Source organism: Dermacentor albipictus, chromosome 8 (genome assembly GCF_038994185.2).
Source record: "Dermacentor albipictus isolate Rhodes 1998 colony chromosome 8, USDA_Dalb.pri_finalv2, whole genome shotgun sequence".
NCBI classification, from domain to species: Eukaryota; Metazoa; Arthropoda; class Arachnida; order Ixodida; family Ixodidae; genus Dermacentor; species Dermacentor albipictus.
In genome coordinates, this window is record NC_091828.1 from 103,576,056 (window position 1) to 103,591,396 (window position 15,341).

Consider the following 15,341-nt stretch of genomic DNA (forward strand, 5'->3'; position numbering starts at 1 on the left):
CGTGGTGTCACCATTTCTGAGCTTGCGCAGATGAGTTTTGTGTCTTCTTTCTTTTTTCGCCTCAGTGCTCCCTTCAGTTGATAGTCAGCGTTCGTGTCGTCCTCTTCTCTACTCTTGCGTCCTGTCTGCCCGCCTCACCTCTTTTTTGCATAATGAAAAGTTTACCCCCTCCGAGTCATGTCTCTGTCCCACAACAATCATCATTTGTCCTGTGTTTGATTTCTTGAAAACACGGCGCTCTGCTACTGTCCTTCCAAGAATGCTATGTCATGCTGACAACGTGCATGACATTTGTGATTGGGCACGCAGCTATCAAGAAAGGAAACGCAGGCGAGATTGACTATGCTTATCGTGGTGGGACGGAGATACGCCCCCAAAGCGTGAAACTGTTTTTTCACACTGTATTAACCGACATACAAAAAGCAGGACGCTGTCAGAAGTGCCCTTGCCTTGCGCTTGTCGACGAGACCTTGCTTGAGGATGAGGTTGCCATTGACAAACTTGTGGTACGGATTCGACTCGGACTGCTTCTGGAGCCGCCGGCTGTGCTCCTCGGGGCCGAAGTCCAGAATGTGAAGCTGCGTCCGAGAAATGCGCTGCTGCGGCTGTGTTCGTTGTTGCTGCTGCTGTTGTTGTTGTTGTTGTTGTTGTTGCTGCTGTTGCTGCTGCAGTGGTTGTTGGGGAGCCACGGTCGGCGAAGACACGGGCGTGTCGTCGTCGAAGGCGAGGCCCATGAGGCGCGTCATCTGCTTGTCGTCGAGGCCAGGCTCCAAGTCGTCTGGGACCTGAGTGGAATGCAGTAAAAACGAAACAGAGAAATAGTATTGGAAACAGAGGCAGACCGGATATCTTGTTCAGCCAGGCGACAAAGAAGCAGGAGCAGGTAAGGTTGCTGCTTTGGGCTGTTTTAACTGTTCTCCCATGGCTTCATTTTCTCATGTTATGTCAATGTCAGCATTCTAGCCTTTTGAATTGCGTATTTATCAGTGTGCCATGCCCCTCTTGCTTGGGCTACAAGGCCTGCAGTATGATGTAAATAAAACAAATAAAATATTTTTATTCCCCTTTTTTTGTTAATTTGCAGATTAAAGGCGTTGTAAACACTAGAAAATATACTAGAAAGCATCACAGCGCCTTATTCACTGTAATGCTTGTTTCTACAAATAATTTTCAGTTTCGGTACCCAGGAGCTTAACGCATGACGACTTTCATGAAACAGTGGCTTGCTGCATTCCCCATGATTGCCGACATGGCGGCCACACGCAAATACAACCAGAAGAAATGTACAGTGCTCACTGAATGAAACGCGCCAGTTTAGGGCTAAGTAACGTGCATACTTTCGTCTCAACCGGCTGCAGTTTGTGTCACATCGACGTAATTCTGGCGTGTACGCTTACATCGGAGTCCTCGTCACCTTTGGTGACCGAATTCCTAGCGACATGACATGGTGCTCTCGCGTACTTTGCACATATGTAGGGTTCTACTAAATCCTCCATGCCCCATTTGATTCCGTGAGCACTGTACATGGCATTCCTGCACCCCCTCCCCCCCCCCCCTTTTCTTTTGTTACCAGCAACATAAGAAACCTAGGCCTATTGCTACACGACATTGGCAAGATTCGGCTCTGTCTCACGGCGTAACAATAATTTAAATGACACGAGGTCTAGCATTTAGAAAGTAAGCTTAAAATAAACTTTTTTCCCAACCTTTATACTTGCCAGGTGCCATCCTTTCCCATGCACGGAGCTGGTACAGTAAAACCTCGTTAATTTGGATTTCACGAGACCGAAAAAAAGATGTCCGAATTAGCCGAGCGTCGAATGATCGAGAGCATCAAGAAAACGATAAACAAATGCCTACTACGTCAACATGCTTTTATTTACTGAATGAATCAGCCAATCCTGTTTCTATTTTGCACTAAAGCAGAGCAGAAGTTGCAGTTATCATCTCGCGACTGATTAGTGCTCGTAGCGGCAAAGGCCTCGCAACTTCCTTCACAGTATGGCTGCGATGCGCAACTTCATATGAGACACGCTTTTTATGTGCGCATATCAATTATTTTTTCGCCAGTAAGCTGCTCGCCAACAGATTGTCCGTCCATCACGATAGAGCTGGTGCTCTTCATCCTCGACAGCTCCGCACAAAGTCAAAACGAAACTAACATCTGCTGCAACCGCTGCGGACGAAACCACGGCTGCTGTCGATGCGATCATGGACAACGACTATGCAGTTATGAAGGTATGCGGCCGACGTGGCGTTGTGCGCGGCCATTTATGCTAGGATAAAGGGCCCCCTTGGGTAATGCCAGTGGGCCTCTGAGCAGGAAATAAGGTAAAATTAAACACTCCCGTGGTACCACTGGAAGCCAAATGAGGCCTGCACCAGCAGGTACGCCAAACGTCGGAAGGGAGAGGTCAGCTTACGCAGTATTGGGAGCGCAGCTCTTCGTTGCTCGACGTGCCGGGGAGGAATGGGAGCATCTTGGGCGGGTCCATCTCGGGCAGCTTCTCCCACCGGACCTCGGTGAAGAACTCGTGCTGCTTGAGCGTCGGGTAACCGCCCGTGGTCGCTGCACCCAACCTCTGGTTGGGGTCGAGCACCTGTATTCACACCGTGTTGGGAGAAACGCGTTATCACACGTAAAAAAAAAGCGAGACAACAAGATTGGAGAGGATAGAGAAAACTGTCGATGTCGCCGATTGCAACACTAACCACGATAACTTGTGAAGAAGAACCGAAGGGTGCGATTTTCATTAGTCGCAATCGCACGAAGCCAACAGAAGATGAAATCAAAGAAAGCACAGGGCAAGTTACTTGTTTCAATTGAAACGTCGAAATGATAGTGCAATGGGAAATGAAAGTACGTGTAAGTGGATGAAACTCTTGCCGATTGAGCTACATGTGGCATGCCACTTTTCCATCCACATTCTTGGGTATTATTATGTGTACTAGACTTAGCCTTGGAAGCACCAGTCAGTGCCGCAACTCAAGGCCATAGGAAGGATGGCAGAAGACTCAGTTTAAGCAGTGTTACCGAGTTTTGCCTAAAGAAGAACTTACTAATGCTACAACGTCCTTTACACTGCTCTCTCAGCACTAGACTGAAACAAAGTTACAGTAGGCCCTGCTACATTTAAATTTATTTGTTGAACACTGAAGTTGGCCACGAGAATACATAACAAAATGTATGGTTGCATCGGACAAAAATCGTATCCATAACTGACATGCGGACTCAACTCTCCGCCTGTGATGGTAACTTGGCAAGAAAGTTTCTAAATTTAGTCAGTTTTTAGTTGCATTAACAACAACTTCGCTTTTTTTGGAGTATTAGCGATCTCTTTAGTAATGCAGATAACCCGTAAAACGATCAAATAAAATTTTGCAAGGAGCTTTGGCCACGTACAATGCCTCAACCGCCATTTAAGCCGATCCAAGGGATATAGGGGGCTTCCAATTTTCACTACTCCCGATGATGTACTGAAGAGCTCACTAGTAAAGTCATCTAGATGCATTACAGTCACTTCTCTAGGCGAAGCGCAGTCTGGAGATCTGACATCGTTTCAGAAAATTGGCAGATGTCTCCTCCTTATCACGTTTCGAGTGCCGACTTGACACCGCAAGAAGTGATTTAAAGCTACATACTTCAAAAAAATTTATTAAGGAAGACGTGGAAATGATTAATTCCCAGCAAGTCATCCGTCATTATCATCACTTGGCGATTTTTGGAAAAAATGACGAGCTCAGGGCCTGAACCTAGCAACTTCGACCAAAAAAGAAAAAGTTACCAAAACGGCTTCGCACTACATCAAATAACTCTGTAAGCTTTCCTTCCTGCATGGCTGCTGCAGCCACCGTAAAGGCCAAACTGAAACCAACATTTACGAGCCTGGTATCCTACAGCTCCTTCGTGTCTCAACAAGTGAAACTTTTATTTGGTTTGATTCGGTTTGCCTGGCCACGTCAGTACATGATGAACTATGTCCTAATGGAGAGGACAATTTTAGCAGCATGACTAATCCCACCACACCCAGGTAATGAAGACGGCAACGAAACAGACAATGCAGGAGAATTCCTATGTTACATAACAGAGCAGACATGACAAATATTACTGAACAGAATATGCAAAAAGAAACATCAGAAAGCACAATCAAGACGCAATTTCCTATAACAGCATCCCTTGGATAATAAACGCAAGTGGTCATCCATCAGTTTGAGCCTTTCTAGCATGCCCAGTGCACAAAAAAGAAGCAGTTGCAGACCACAATTTTAGTATGTGGCCGTGGAATAAACCAGTGTTCTGTATGTCTTGTCATGCGAGAGGCAGGGTTAACTGTTAGATGGTAAACTTACCAGGAGGTTCTCTACAAGGTCTCTAACCACAGGGTTGAAGCCATCAGGAAACTCATACTTCAACTTCAGAATCTTCTGGAACGTTAAATACTCGTTCCTGGGCAGACCAGAAGAACAGAACGCAGGAGTTTTACACATAAGCCTGCAGTTGCGACTGCTACAACATGGACCGAGCAAACAATTTCAAGAGCTAGCCAATATTGCAATACTATGCACCACACATCTGAACAATGGCCAGTCTCTGGTTATTTTAAAATAAGGAATCGGAGACAAAATTATAATTTATTGCTGACCAAGCTCACAGCCCCAATGCAGCAATCATAAGTCATACTAATTAACCACGTTTGAGATTTTGTGGCTCTGGGGGGGGGGGGTCATATATTATGTTTGCAAGTTGTACTTAAAGCATAACTATTTTGCTAAAAAGCTGTGTTATGCTCCAGTTGCAAGAGATTAGTAGTCATAATCCGCAGCAAAACGCACCGCAGCAAAACGCACTGCCATTCTAGTCAATACCGCATGGAAAGCTGTTTTCGGAACGTGGTTTCAGAACGTTTCGGCACAGACGACGGACGTTTCGGCAACACACGCGCGATGCCAAAGTGGAGGTTGCCCTCGCTGGGAAGGAGCTTAAATGCAGGGATTTCAAATGACAATTTCGGGTCAAAAATGTGCACTGCGACCTCGGTTCTCTTGTGCGTAGTACACCCATACTGGCCCCTCTACTCTCAGTTACAGCGACAAGCTCAGGATATTTGGGCGACAATGTCATGAGATTTTCAATTACTAGGTATGAAACGACAGGGTCGCTATGTGGGGGTGAAAACAACCAAGAAAAACACATCTATACATATAAAGACATATATACGGCTTACGATGCTCGAAATGGAGGCAGGCCGGAAATCATCTGGTAGACGATGCATCCCAGAGCCCAGAGGTCGGTGCTGTTTGTCAAGAGAAGGAATGCAAGAGAGCAAAGAAATCAGGGGTGATGAACTCGTTAAGCTTTTCGTTCTCAAGAGGCAGCTTTAGGTCGGGAGCTCCTATCTAAATACATGGGAACGAAGAAATCTGTTTTCTCTGCAACTACTGCACCGATATGTATGAACTTTGTTGCATCCAAAAGAAGTACAAATCTAGGGACTCTATGAAGCAGATGTTTTATTTAGGCTGTCAATGTTTGCAGCACACACACTATTGAAAACTGCAAACCTGAAAAACAACAAAAACTGCAGTATCAAGTGTGCAACTCTAACCCGGCAAAATATAGTAATAATAATTATTATTATGTAATATAATATTCTATATTATTCGATAATATTCTATATTTTCGAATATTTGTGCACCCCTATTAAACATAATTATATTTAGGCAAGCATGGGAATGGCATGAACCAATCAACGCACTTTGTAGTAGAGTGCTGCCATGCAACAATGCAACCAGCTGGACTGTGATAGCACAACCCCTTTCCACTAAAATTTCAACTAAAAAATTACTTGCTGGATTTTTTTCATGCCAAAGCCACAAAGTGATTATGAGGCACGCCGCAGTGGGGGACTTCGGACAGATTTTGGCTACCTGGTGTTCTTTAACACGCATCTAAATTTAAAACCGCATGAGCAATTTTGCATTTCACCCACATCGAAACACGGCCGCTGCATCCTTTACCTCAGCATTGCAACACCATAACCAATAAGCTACTGCAGTGGGAGAAAAAGTTCGTTTCTCACCCCCCTCCCCCCCCCCCTCTAAAGAAAGAAGCAGTACAAAATCAAGAAAACTCAGCTACAAAAAAACTCGCAAGCATTACATAACGTGAAGGGCGCATTCACACCGACCACCGACAGAGTTCACGTGACCAACCGCAAGTGGTGACCAAGCAACAATTCAAGGTGACCGATGTTCACACCAACACGTGCGATTGGCCTGTCACCGCACGGAAGTGCCTCGCAGTTGATGCTGTTCATATCAGCCCTGACACGACCACATTGTATACCAAAAGAAAGACATCCTGCTTCCATGCCACTGATTGGTTCACTAGGTCTGCGACTGCACAAATGAAAAATTGAGCAGCGGGCGACTGACACAAAACAGTTGCTTTTGTCCGAGGCGACCATTCGTGGCCGGTCAAGTGACCACGGTGAGTCGCCGATGTGAATGAGCTCGATAGGGAAGAAGGAGGAAAATGAAAGCCATTCAAATGTGGCAAGTTTAAAATTACAGAATTTGCGCACACTCAAAGCTAGCCGCTAGTGCACACAGCAACTAAGACTAAAACAAGGTGTTTCACAATTTTTTTTTTTTTTTATCCAACGGAGATTGGGAAGGAAGACAGTCACATGCTGGCCAACGAACCTGGGTGAACAGCTCTTATCCGAGAGCATCTCCGGGGAGACGTACTGTGCCGTCCCAACGAACGAGTTGTGACCATTGAGCTCGATCTCCCCAATGTCCACCTCATCTGGAATGAGCAAGACGTACCAGTTAGGAGGAAGCTTTAGTTCGGGGGCTCTTGCCTAAATACATGGGAAGAGAGAAATTGTTTTGCTCGGCAACCCCCGCACTGACTTTGATGAGATTTGTTGCATCCCTGAGAAAAAGTTATCTAGTAACATTAGGCAGCAAATTATTTATATAAATAAGTAATGATATCACAATTCTGTAAACTGAACCTATTTGCACATCTCAAGGAAACAAACGGATGTATTATGCACAGCTCTGAAATATGCTGCTAATTTATGGGTAGGACTTTTGCAAAACCCTTGTAAACATTGTGATGGTGTTACACAAGCTGTAAGCTCGTATCACATTTGCCCCGCTTCAGATGCTCTTAAGGAATGCAGTTTACAGAAGTCCAAGATATATTTTCGTTGCCAAGTTCCGAATCTAAATGCCGTGCCCTGCTTTATTCTTATTTTTTCCAACTTATCGATTTTCGGCGATCTTGTAAAATGTACGAGGTTCTAAATTGAAACTTTGCTCCTAACGACTGCTAGAATGCAACTTTCATTCTCAAATGCAACGAATTTCATTCACATCAGTGCAGCGGTTGTCTCGTGAGAGCGTTTCCGCATTCAACATGCATTTGAAACAGCTGGAAAGTTCAGAACGGCCTGTAATGTAATGAGGTGTAACTCACCACAGAACTCCCTCGAAATAATCTTAGCAGAGCCAAAATCTGTGATCTGAATGTGCATTCGTTCATCCAGGAGAATATTCTCTGGTTTAAGGTCCCTGCAGAGAAACGCAATGCCTTAGTGGGATTACGAGTGCTCCTTAACAAGTACTAAAGGAAAAACAAAGAGAAAATATTGCGTAGCAACCGACGACGATGCCCGTCGATGCAAGCTACTAGCAGAATGCTTGCAGAAAGCCTAAACGCTTTATTGAAGAAATAATGTGCGTGAAAGCATATATTTGTTGCAGTGAGGATATTGAAAAATGGGCGATCAGAGCCAAGGAGTGTTATTTGCATTGAAATAATTTGAGTCGTACGACTATGTTACAGGTGAATCTCAATAATCCGAACTCGAAGAGGCCAAAAAAAATGTGTTTGAATCAAATGCAGTTCAAACTGCAGGAAGCTTATTAAATTGAGGACTTGTACACAGCAGCACGTTAGGCGGTGCATATTGTGCACTGAGCTAACACAGGTGACGAGTTCCGGAAGTGTGCCTTCATGGTAATGTACGTCACGCTGCCGTACGGCCTGGTCAGAAGCACCGCAGTGAGAATTGGCACGCTGCTGAGAACACGGCCGGCCGCGCGACATGTTTGAATCAACCGTCGCAAGCGCGTAAGCGTTCCGAATTGTCGGCCCGTTGTTACACATCAAAATGCACTTTTTCTTTTTTTTTACAGAGGCACGGCTTCAAATTTCAAGTTAAACAGGTTCAAATCAACGGGATTCCACTGTGCTGCTCAACAGAGACACGAGAACAAGAGACGACAACAAGGCCGCGTGGCAGTTCTCGCACCTGCTTGCCGTTACGTCAGGGGTTTCGATGGTGTCTGCTCCAAGCCTAGTTAGATTTTCGCTCGAAAAAGATTGACTGCAATGTATATTCTCAAGGAGCAAAAGATCGAACTTGGCAAATTTCAAGAAGCTTCACCGAGCCACCACTGCCCATATACGAAAAAAAGAAAAAGCATTGAAATCTACGTCATGCCAACACATACTAGCGCTGGGATATCGGTGTGAAATTCGGAAAATCAACCTTGACCTTCATTTCCTCTCCTATAGATCAACATTTTTGCCCTCCAAGTTCGCGAACATGGGAGTTTTGAAAGTGTGCTTGCACTCTAAGCCTAATTTAGTGATTTTTATTTAGTATCCCTTTAACGACATAGACATATTAGAAAAAGTATATAATTTCAGATTCATGAACCATCTTTCAAGACTTTTGGTTTCATTATTATTTTGCAGAAAAGTGCTTATTACAAGCGGGGAGAAAGAAAAATACAGGTGGAAGATTCCCTCTCCTAGATCTTGCAAGCCATTTGTGTCACCGGCACATCAGCATTACGGCACAAATTTTAAAGTGATTTTCCGTGTTTAAGCCTTCTCTCAGCTGAGGAGGTGCGAGTCAAAATATTAACTAGTAGTTCCAAGCAGACACTCTACAAAAAGTGCACGGCATCATGGGCACCTAGCGCGGTCACTCCAAGGAAACGCTGTCACCCATCGTTTGTTCTTGCTCCTTTTCTGCCTCATCAATTCTTCGATGTGTGGTGAGACTGACTTTTTTGGTGTCGCGGATGTGTAATTTGTCAATCTAATTTAACGTGGCATTTCTCTTTATAGTTCCTTGAAAGGAACAATAGTGAAACCTTCAATACACCACAAAACAATTTAGAGGCATTTCATACCAAGACTCAGTGGTGGTAGAACAAGATAAAGCATGGCTGCCAAGGTGTAGTTTCCAAGAGCGTGGCAAAACACTCACATTGTGATGCAAACTCCAGCTGTAAGCCCAAGTTTAAACATTCAAACTCCATTAAAAATTTATATATACACACATACGACATATCAAGCAAAAACTGATGTGTAGCACAGGATATGACATATTGTATTGGGGTGTCTCCCCTAACAGTTTCGAAGTTTAGGACCACATATCGTGCCACCCATTTGGTATTTTGGTCAAACGTAAACTACCATTGGAAGAAAAAAAGGGACTTGGTTCAAAATGTGCTCAATGGTGGTAATCCCACTTGCAAGTACGACAGGCACGTTGGATTCTGAGGCAGCTCAGATTTCTAGAAATGCAGTTGCATTTATCTAGAGTGACCCTTATTATATTCATCACATCAATATGTTGTGAAGCCTACAATCAGTAGCAACCTCGGGGCAGCCACTCGAACAACCACTTTCCTCACCTGTGCACAATGCCTAAAGAATGGAGGTGCTCTAATGCCGAGATGATCTCGGCCGTGTAGAATCGCGTCACGTCGACATCAAACGACCCATACTTGACAATGTGCGGAAGGAGTTCCCCATTTTTTGCATAGGTGACCACGAAATCTGCAGGGTCCCAAGGTCAAGGAATGCAAAACATGGTAACTCGAAAGTTTCTCAACGTTCTTTAAAATCCTCTGGTTAGAAGAAAGCCTTACTTCAAACAATCAGGTCATACTTTGAAGCAATGAAGCCAAGGAATGTAAGGCAATTAACTGAGGTTTTATATGAAAAGTAGAAATAATAAGGAAAAAGGAAATGAAAGCAGGCAAACTGAAAGTTGCTTTCAGTGGGAGTCAAACCTGCATCTTCCACATGGCAATAAGAAGGTCAGTGTATATTAAATGTCGGTAGCAATCGTATGTCTCCTCTAACTCGTTAAGTGCGACTCAATTTAACTGTATAACTCGCACTGTAAGCAAGCAACTACAAATTATGGTATTATGAGAGGTCCCACAGCAACGAACACTCAATTCCGAGAAAACATTTACTTGCACTATCATGACGATGTTCTAATATTAACACTAAACTCGCCATGGACGGTGACGCTCAATTTCTCTCTAGGCAGCATTACAAGGAGCCACATCTACAACTACTCATTCTGATTAAATAGAAAAGAAAAGCACAAATAAAAACACGAAGGATACAGAGTTTGTTTGCATCGTGGAACGTGGAGTGAAGGCGAATGAAGAACGGGTGCGGCCGAGCGCTGAGTATCCGGAGGATCTGCTTCTCGCGCATGATGGCCCGCTGCTTCTTCTCGCGGATGATGTGCTGCTTATAGCACACCTTAACTGCGGCGAGAATGAAGAAAGAAAACAACCCACGAAATCTTGCAATGCAGTGCACGAAGTCATGTCGCGACAGCCAACGGAAACCGCTTTCGTAACTTTCGGCTGCCTGTTCAAACACCAAGCTGTGTTGTCGCATACAGCCAGTATAGCCTGTGCGAACACATAGAGGGGTGCTGACAAAGAGCACTGAAGAGGTTGAAATCTGTTTCAGACTGGTAAACTATTGTCGCGTCATGGCAACAATGGTGGAGAACAAGGCAAATGCCCTAAACTGTGAGTCATGAATCTAACTCTTTAATTTCATAAACTTGTGCCTAGAAAAATATTTGACACTCAACGCACAAAGACAGCAGTAAAGCACTGTCATTGGTCGTTGAAGTCTGACGTACGAGTCAAGTGATTCGGCCATTTATATGTGGATTGCCGTAGTAAATTCCAGCATAATTGCTGCAGCTCACATCTGTCCCAGAATGTACTACACCGCTACTCGCGTTGCACACACAATCTGATTAGACAGGATCATTTCGCTATACAATTGGTGACAACATTCGGGGAAGTTCCAATACTTGTAGGCATCAACCGGTAACTTTGTAACAGTGGTTAGCCAGTGAAAAAATACGGTTGCTGGATAAAGGTAAACAATGTATGTGTCGCTATTCTACCAAAACAGTAGGTTGTGGAAAATTTTGGCTGATTATTGTGGGAGAAAATTAAGGGCTTTCTTCAATTCCGTGCCCAAAAACATCAGCTCCTATTTACATCAGTGTAAAGTCATGATTATTTAGGTATTTTCTTGAATTAGGCTACTTTGGCGCAGCGACTTTTCTCATAACTTAAGCATTTCTGGTTCTTTTAGATCACAATGTAGCCCTCCTTTAATGACAAACAACTAAAATTTAAAAACTGCACAAGTGAAACAAATAGTAAACAGAGAAATTCAGGCACTGTGTCAAGATAGTTATCTTTGCGCAGTGCCAGGTAGTCTGTTACAATGTCCAAACACACTGAAAAATTTTAGTCACTTCGCTATATGTGATCATTTGCTTTATCAAGGTTTGACTGTATTACACTTCCTTGGCTTAACAGGCACAACTGCACACCTTCATTATGCTTCTTCACAAACAAAGGACAGTGCAATGAGTGCGTTACTAGAAAGAGACAGTGAGGATATGCCGCACTCACTTGCATATTCCTTATTGGTACGAATTTCCTTGGCCAGGTACACCTGCAGAAGACAAAGCAGACGACACATAAGAACTAGTCATGACGAATACAAGCACATATAATCCGCTCAAGAGTGTTAAAGAATCAAAGAAAACAAACACATGCAAGCATTCACGAGACCGCCAATGCTTTTGAGTTAATGTTCTTTGTAGGGGTGTGCGAATATCAAAACATTTAAATACGAATTGAATACAAAAGCTTAGCATTGAATATCGAATCGAATAATGATATGCACATGCATTTACATTAGCAAGTTCGTTTATTTTAACATGCTGGAACATTGGAATTATATTGTAATTAGAAAAAGAAATTGAAATAATAAGCCATTATACTAAAGGATTGTGTATTGTGTTTATTGTGTAGCTTTGGAAAATTAAGTAATTTCCGCTAGTCGTCTTATTACACTGCATCAATTTCCCGTAAACTCACAGGCATTCAACCCTTTACCGGCCTTCACTCATTGCATTTGCTGTCAAGCAATAAACTCAGTATCGGCAGTGGAACCTGCAAACGAGCTTTCCCGAGCGGTTCTCAAACCTGTGCTCTTTGCAACAAAGATGCTGGCTTTCCTGCACAGCTTAGATGTCCAGTGGCTAAGCGTGTTTCACAGGGGAACTTCTGCCAGCAGCATGAAATTGCCGCAAAATTCAACACAACATCAGACACACTTTCTTAGGTTACCTAGGAATAAACGCTAAGAATCATGATTTCTCCCCTACACAGCCAGCAATACATTCGATTCGTTCCGAATATTCGTATCCAATCGAACATACGAAAATTTTCGAATACCTAGTTTTCTAATTGAATACAAATATTAACATGTGTATTCAACAATATTCCAAAGTTTAGAATTTTCGCACACTCCTAATTTTATGTCATTTGATTAGTTCAAGTCGTCTGTGCCATCTTGACGACATGCACATAGACCTGCGTTCTTATGACAGACTAATGCTCCCAGAGTGCTGCTTTTGCAATGTACAGTGGCAACTGAAAAACAGTGGCACAAGTAACCAGAGCACAGAAATTACAATACCCGGAACTGCAGCTGACGACATGCTGATAGCAAGAGTACTGGGCCGCTCACATTCATACAATGTGAGAGTGCGGTTCAGTAGACGATTGCAGCTTGGGAAGGAATGATTGCTAGCTAGGACGCGGAGGCAAGATAAAAAGAAATCGCAGTGCAGATTAACGATTGCTCGGACAAGGTTGTAGATAACTGCCATCTCCTCCACACTGCAAACACAGGAAAGGGACCCTTACTCGCTTGCCTACTCCCGCACGGGCGGTGGGAGTACATTGCAATTTTGCCGCTCCCAGTTGCCGGTCGTTCGTGCTTATCTTTCTTCATTGCCGCTGTGCTGCCAGCTTCAAAACGTTTAGCCGGCGTGAAGCTTTACCTTGAATGCTCCTGTCTTATAAACGGGAATGACAAATTGTTTTTCTCCGCAACCGCTGCACCAATTTTGATAAGGTTTGTTACATTTCAAAGGTGAAAGTTAAAATCTACCAAATGCAGGAGGCAATTGAGAAATTTCAGAAAATCCAATTATCAAAGTTTACAAGTTTAAGTAGGCAGTTAAAGAAAGGACATCACATCGTGTTAAACTGCCTTTGTCGAAAGATCCCAAGCAGAAAAAATTGATGTATTATGCACAGCTCTCAACTATACCCCTAATTTGTGATGACTTTTGTAAAACTTTTGTACACATTGCAGCATTTTCATGTCAGCTGCAAACTCGTACATCACACTTGTCAACTTCAGAAGTTCTAACAGGTAGAGTTTACCGAACTGTGGTATCTCTTTTTGGTACCGTCCCTTTGAATCTGTAAACTCTGTTCTTGAGTCTTCTTGAAAGTAACGAATTTTTAGCAATTTTGTTTTTAAAAAAATATTTAACACTTTAAATCAATATTTTTCATCTAACACTCAGTGGAATTCAGCTCTCCCCCTTCAATAAAACAAACTTCATTCAAGTTAGCTCCGTGATTGTCTTAACCCTCCTGTGTTTCGGATGTACTTAATAGAGAGATTGGAGTTCTCCCAGAGACAAAGCTCCTTAACAGGGCTGAAGATAAAAAGAACTGAATATTTTCAGAATATGGGCAAACAATCTGGAATTTAGATTTGCAGCTAGTAATAAGTGTCTGCAACCCTACACAATATTGCATTCTTTGCCGACTGCAGACCAAAATTGTGCATTAAAACAGGTTTTACTGCGGTAGCAATTATATATGGACACTCCAAGTGAATTTTCACCATCGTTGTCGTGAGGTTCCGTATATATTTCGGTATGTATGCATGCTATATGCCATGCCATGCTGTATTACATGCGGAATATGCGAGTTATATTGCCACACCGTTCTATCACTAAAATTGCTCATATTAGGTCTCAAACTCTCGACAAAATTATTCCTCAGAATTTTTCAAGAATTGCAGCCCACAGAAAAATGTCGTGAAACAAGACACCGACAGTCCCTTGGTTACCAACGCTTGCTTTTATCTTAAATATTCTTAGATTTAAATATTAGAAGTGTGAAACAATAGCAGGGACGCAACTTTGTAGCGATGCCTTTTCCCGACGCTAATGCCTTTTGTGCTTTTCGCGTTTGTGAGTGGTCAAGCGACGCTACGCCCTGGGCGAAGCTTTGAACGCGGCCTCTCACGAGCGTGAGAAGCACCGAAAGGCATCAGCATTGCGAAATAGGCATCGTTACAAAATCATGGCCCAGAGCTCAAACTTGAAAGTCGTATAACTTATTGGCGAGGCTGGGCACTACCTCAAAAATCAGTACAGGAAAGTTTGAAACATACCCGGTGCAGAAAAGTAGTGGTAAGGACGCTAAGGCAAACATGGGCTCCAATTAATAAACATTAATAAAATTGTCCGATGGCAGGATTCAAACAGAGGAACCCAAATACAACAGCTCATTTTGATGTAGTCACTTACGTTTGCTTCAATTCATACTGTCGTACACTTCGTGTAATATTCTAACATGTTGCCATCGTATTCATTGCTTCACCGTTATGGCAAAATTGTGATACCCTTTTGCAAGGTTGAAGGCCTGTACAGCTTCAATGGTAGCAGAACTAGGCAAACAGAAGGCGGCCCAAATGCAGCAAATAATTCTGAAGTCGCTCCTTTTTATCATAAGTGAGGAGATATCTTCATACCAGCGCTGACAATGGTTGTCAAGGTTAAGTAAACAAGGTGAACAGATAAGGTCAGACATGTTGGCTGTTGGACGGAAGTTTGTTAAAACAAACAAACAAAACTCATTCATTCAGACACAGATAAGACACGACATGATAAAATACAAGAACATGCCTGCAAGGGCTGCAAAAAAGGTGAAGAGATAAGTGTCCGTATACATGTGCAGCCAATTCATAAGGTACTGAGAGATAATACTTTTTTGTTGTTGTTTCTTCACATGTACAGATAACCTTGGTGATAACACCCACATTGTGCCCCTGAGCGTATTGCAAGCAATCACAGATGTTATCTAAAGCCAGAAAG

General features: G+C 43.2%; 1 protein-coding gene across 5 annotated transcripts in view; it reads right to left on the reverse strand.

Annotated features, from left to right (window-relative positions):
- Window positions 1-15,341, reverse strand: part of LOC139048921 (3-phosphoinositide-dependent protein kinase 1-like) — a 76,794-nt gene that overhangs the window by 16,620 nt on the left and 44,833 nt on the right. For all 5 annotated transcript variants that reach the window (XM_070523887.1, XM_070523885.1, XM_070523888.1 and 2 more), the window contains exons 3-11: window positions 11,782-11,824; window positions 10,453-10,599; window positions 9,727-9,871; window positions 7,490-7,584; window positions 6,706-6,811; window positions 5,226-5,294; window positions 4,351-4,447; window positions 2,424-2,600; window positions 450-785 (exon numbers count right to left, since the gene is read on the reverse strand). In XM_070523887.1, the coding sequence (XP_070379988.1) occupies window positions 450-785; window positions 2,424-2,600; window positions 4,351-4,447; window positions 5,226-5,294; window positions 6,706-6,811; window positions 7,490-7,584; window positions 9,727-9,871; window positions 10,453-10,599; window positions 11,782-11,824 (1,215 nt within the window). The remainder of the gene's footprint in view (window positions 1-449; window positions 786-2,423; window positions 2,601-4,350; window positions 4,448-5,225; window positions 5,295-6,705; window positions 6,812-7,489; window positions 7,585-9,726; window positions 9,872-10,452; window positions 10,600-11,781; window positions 11,825-15,341) is intronic.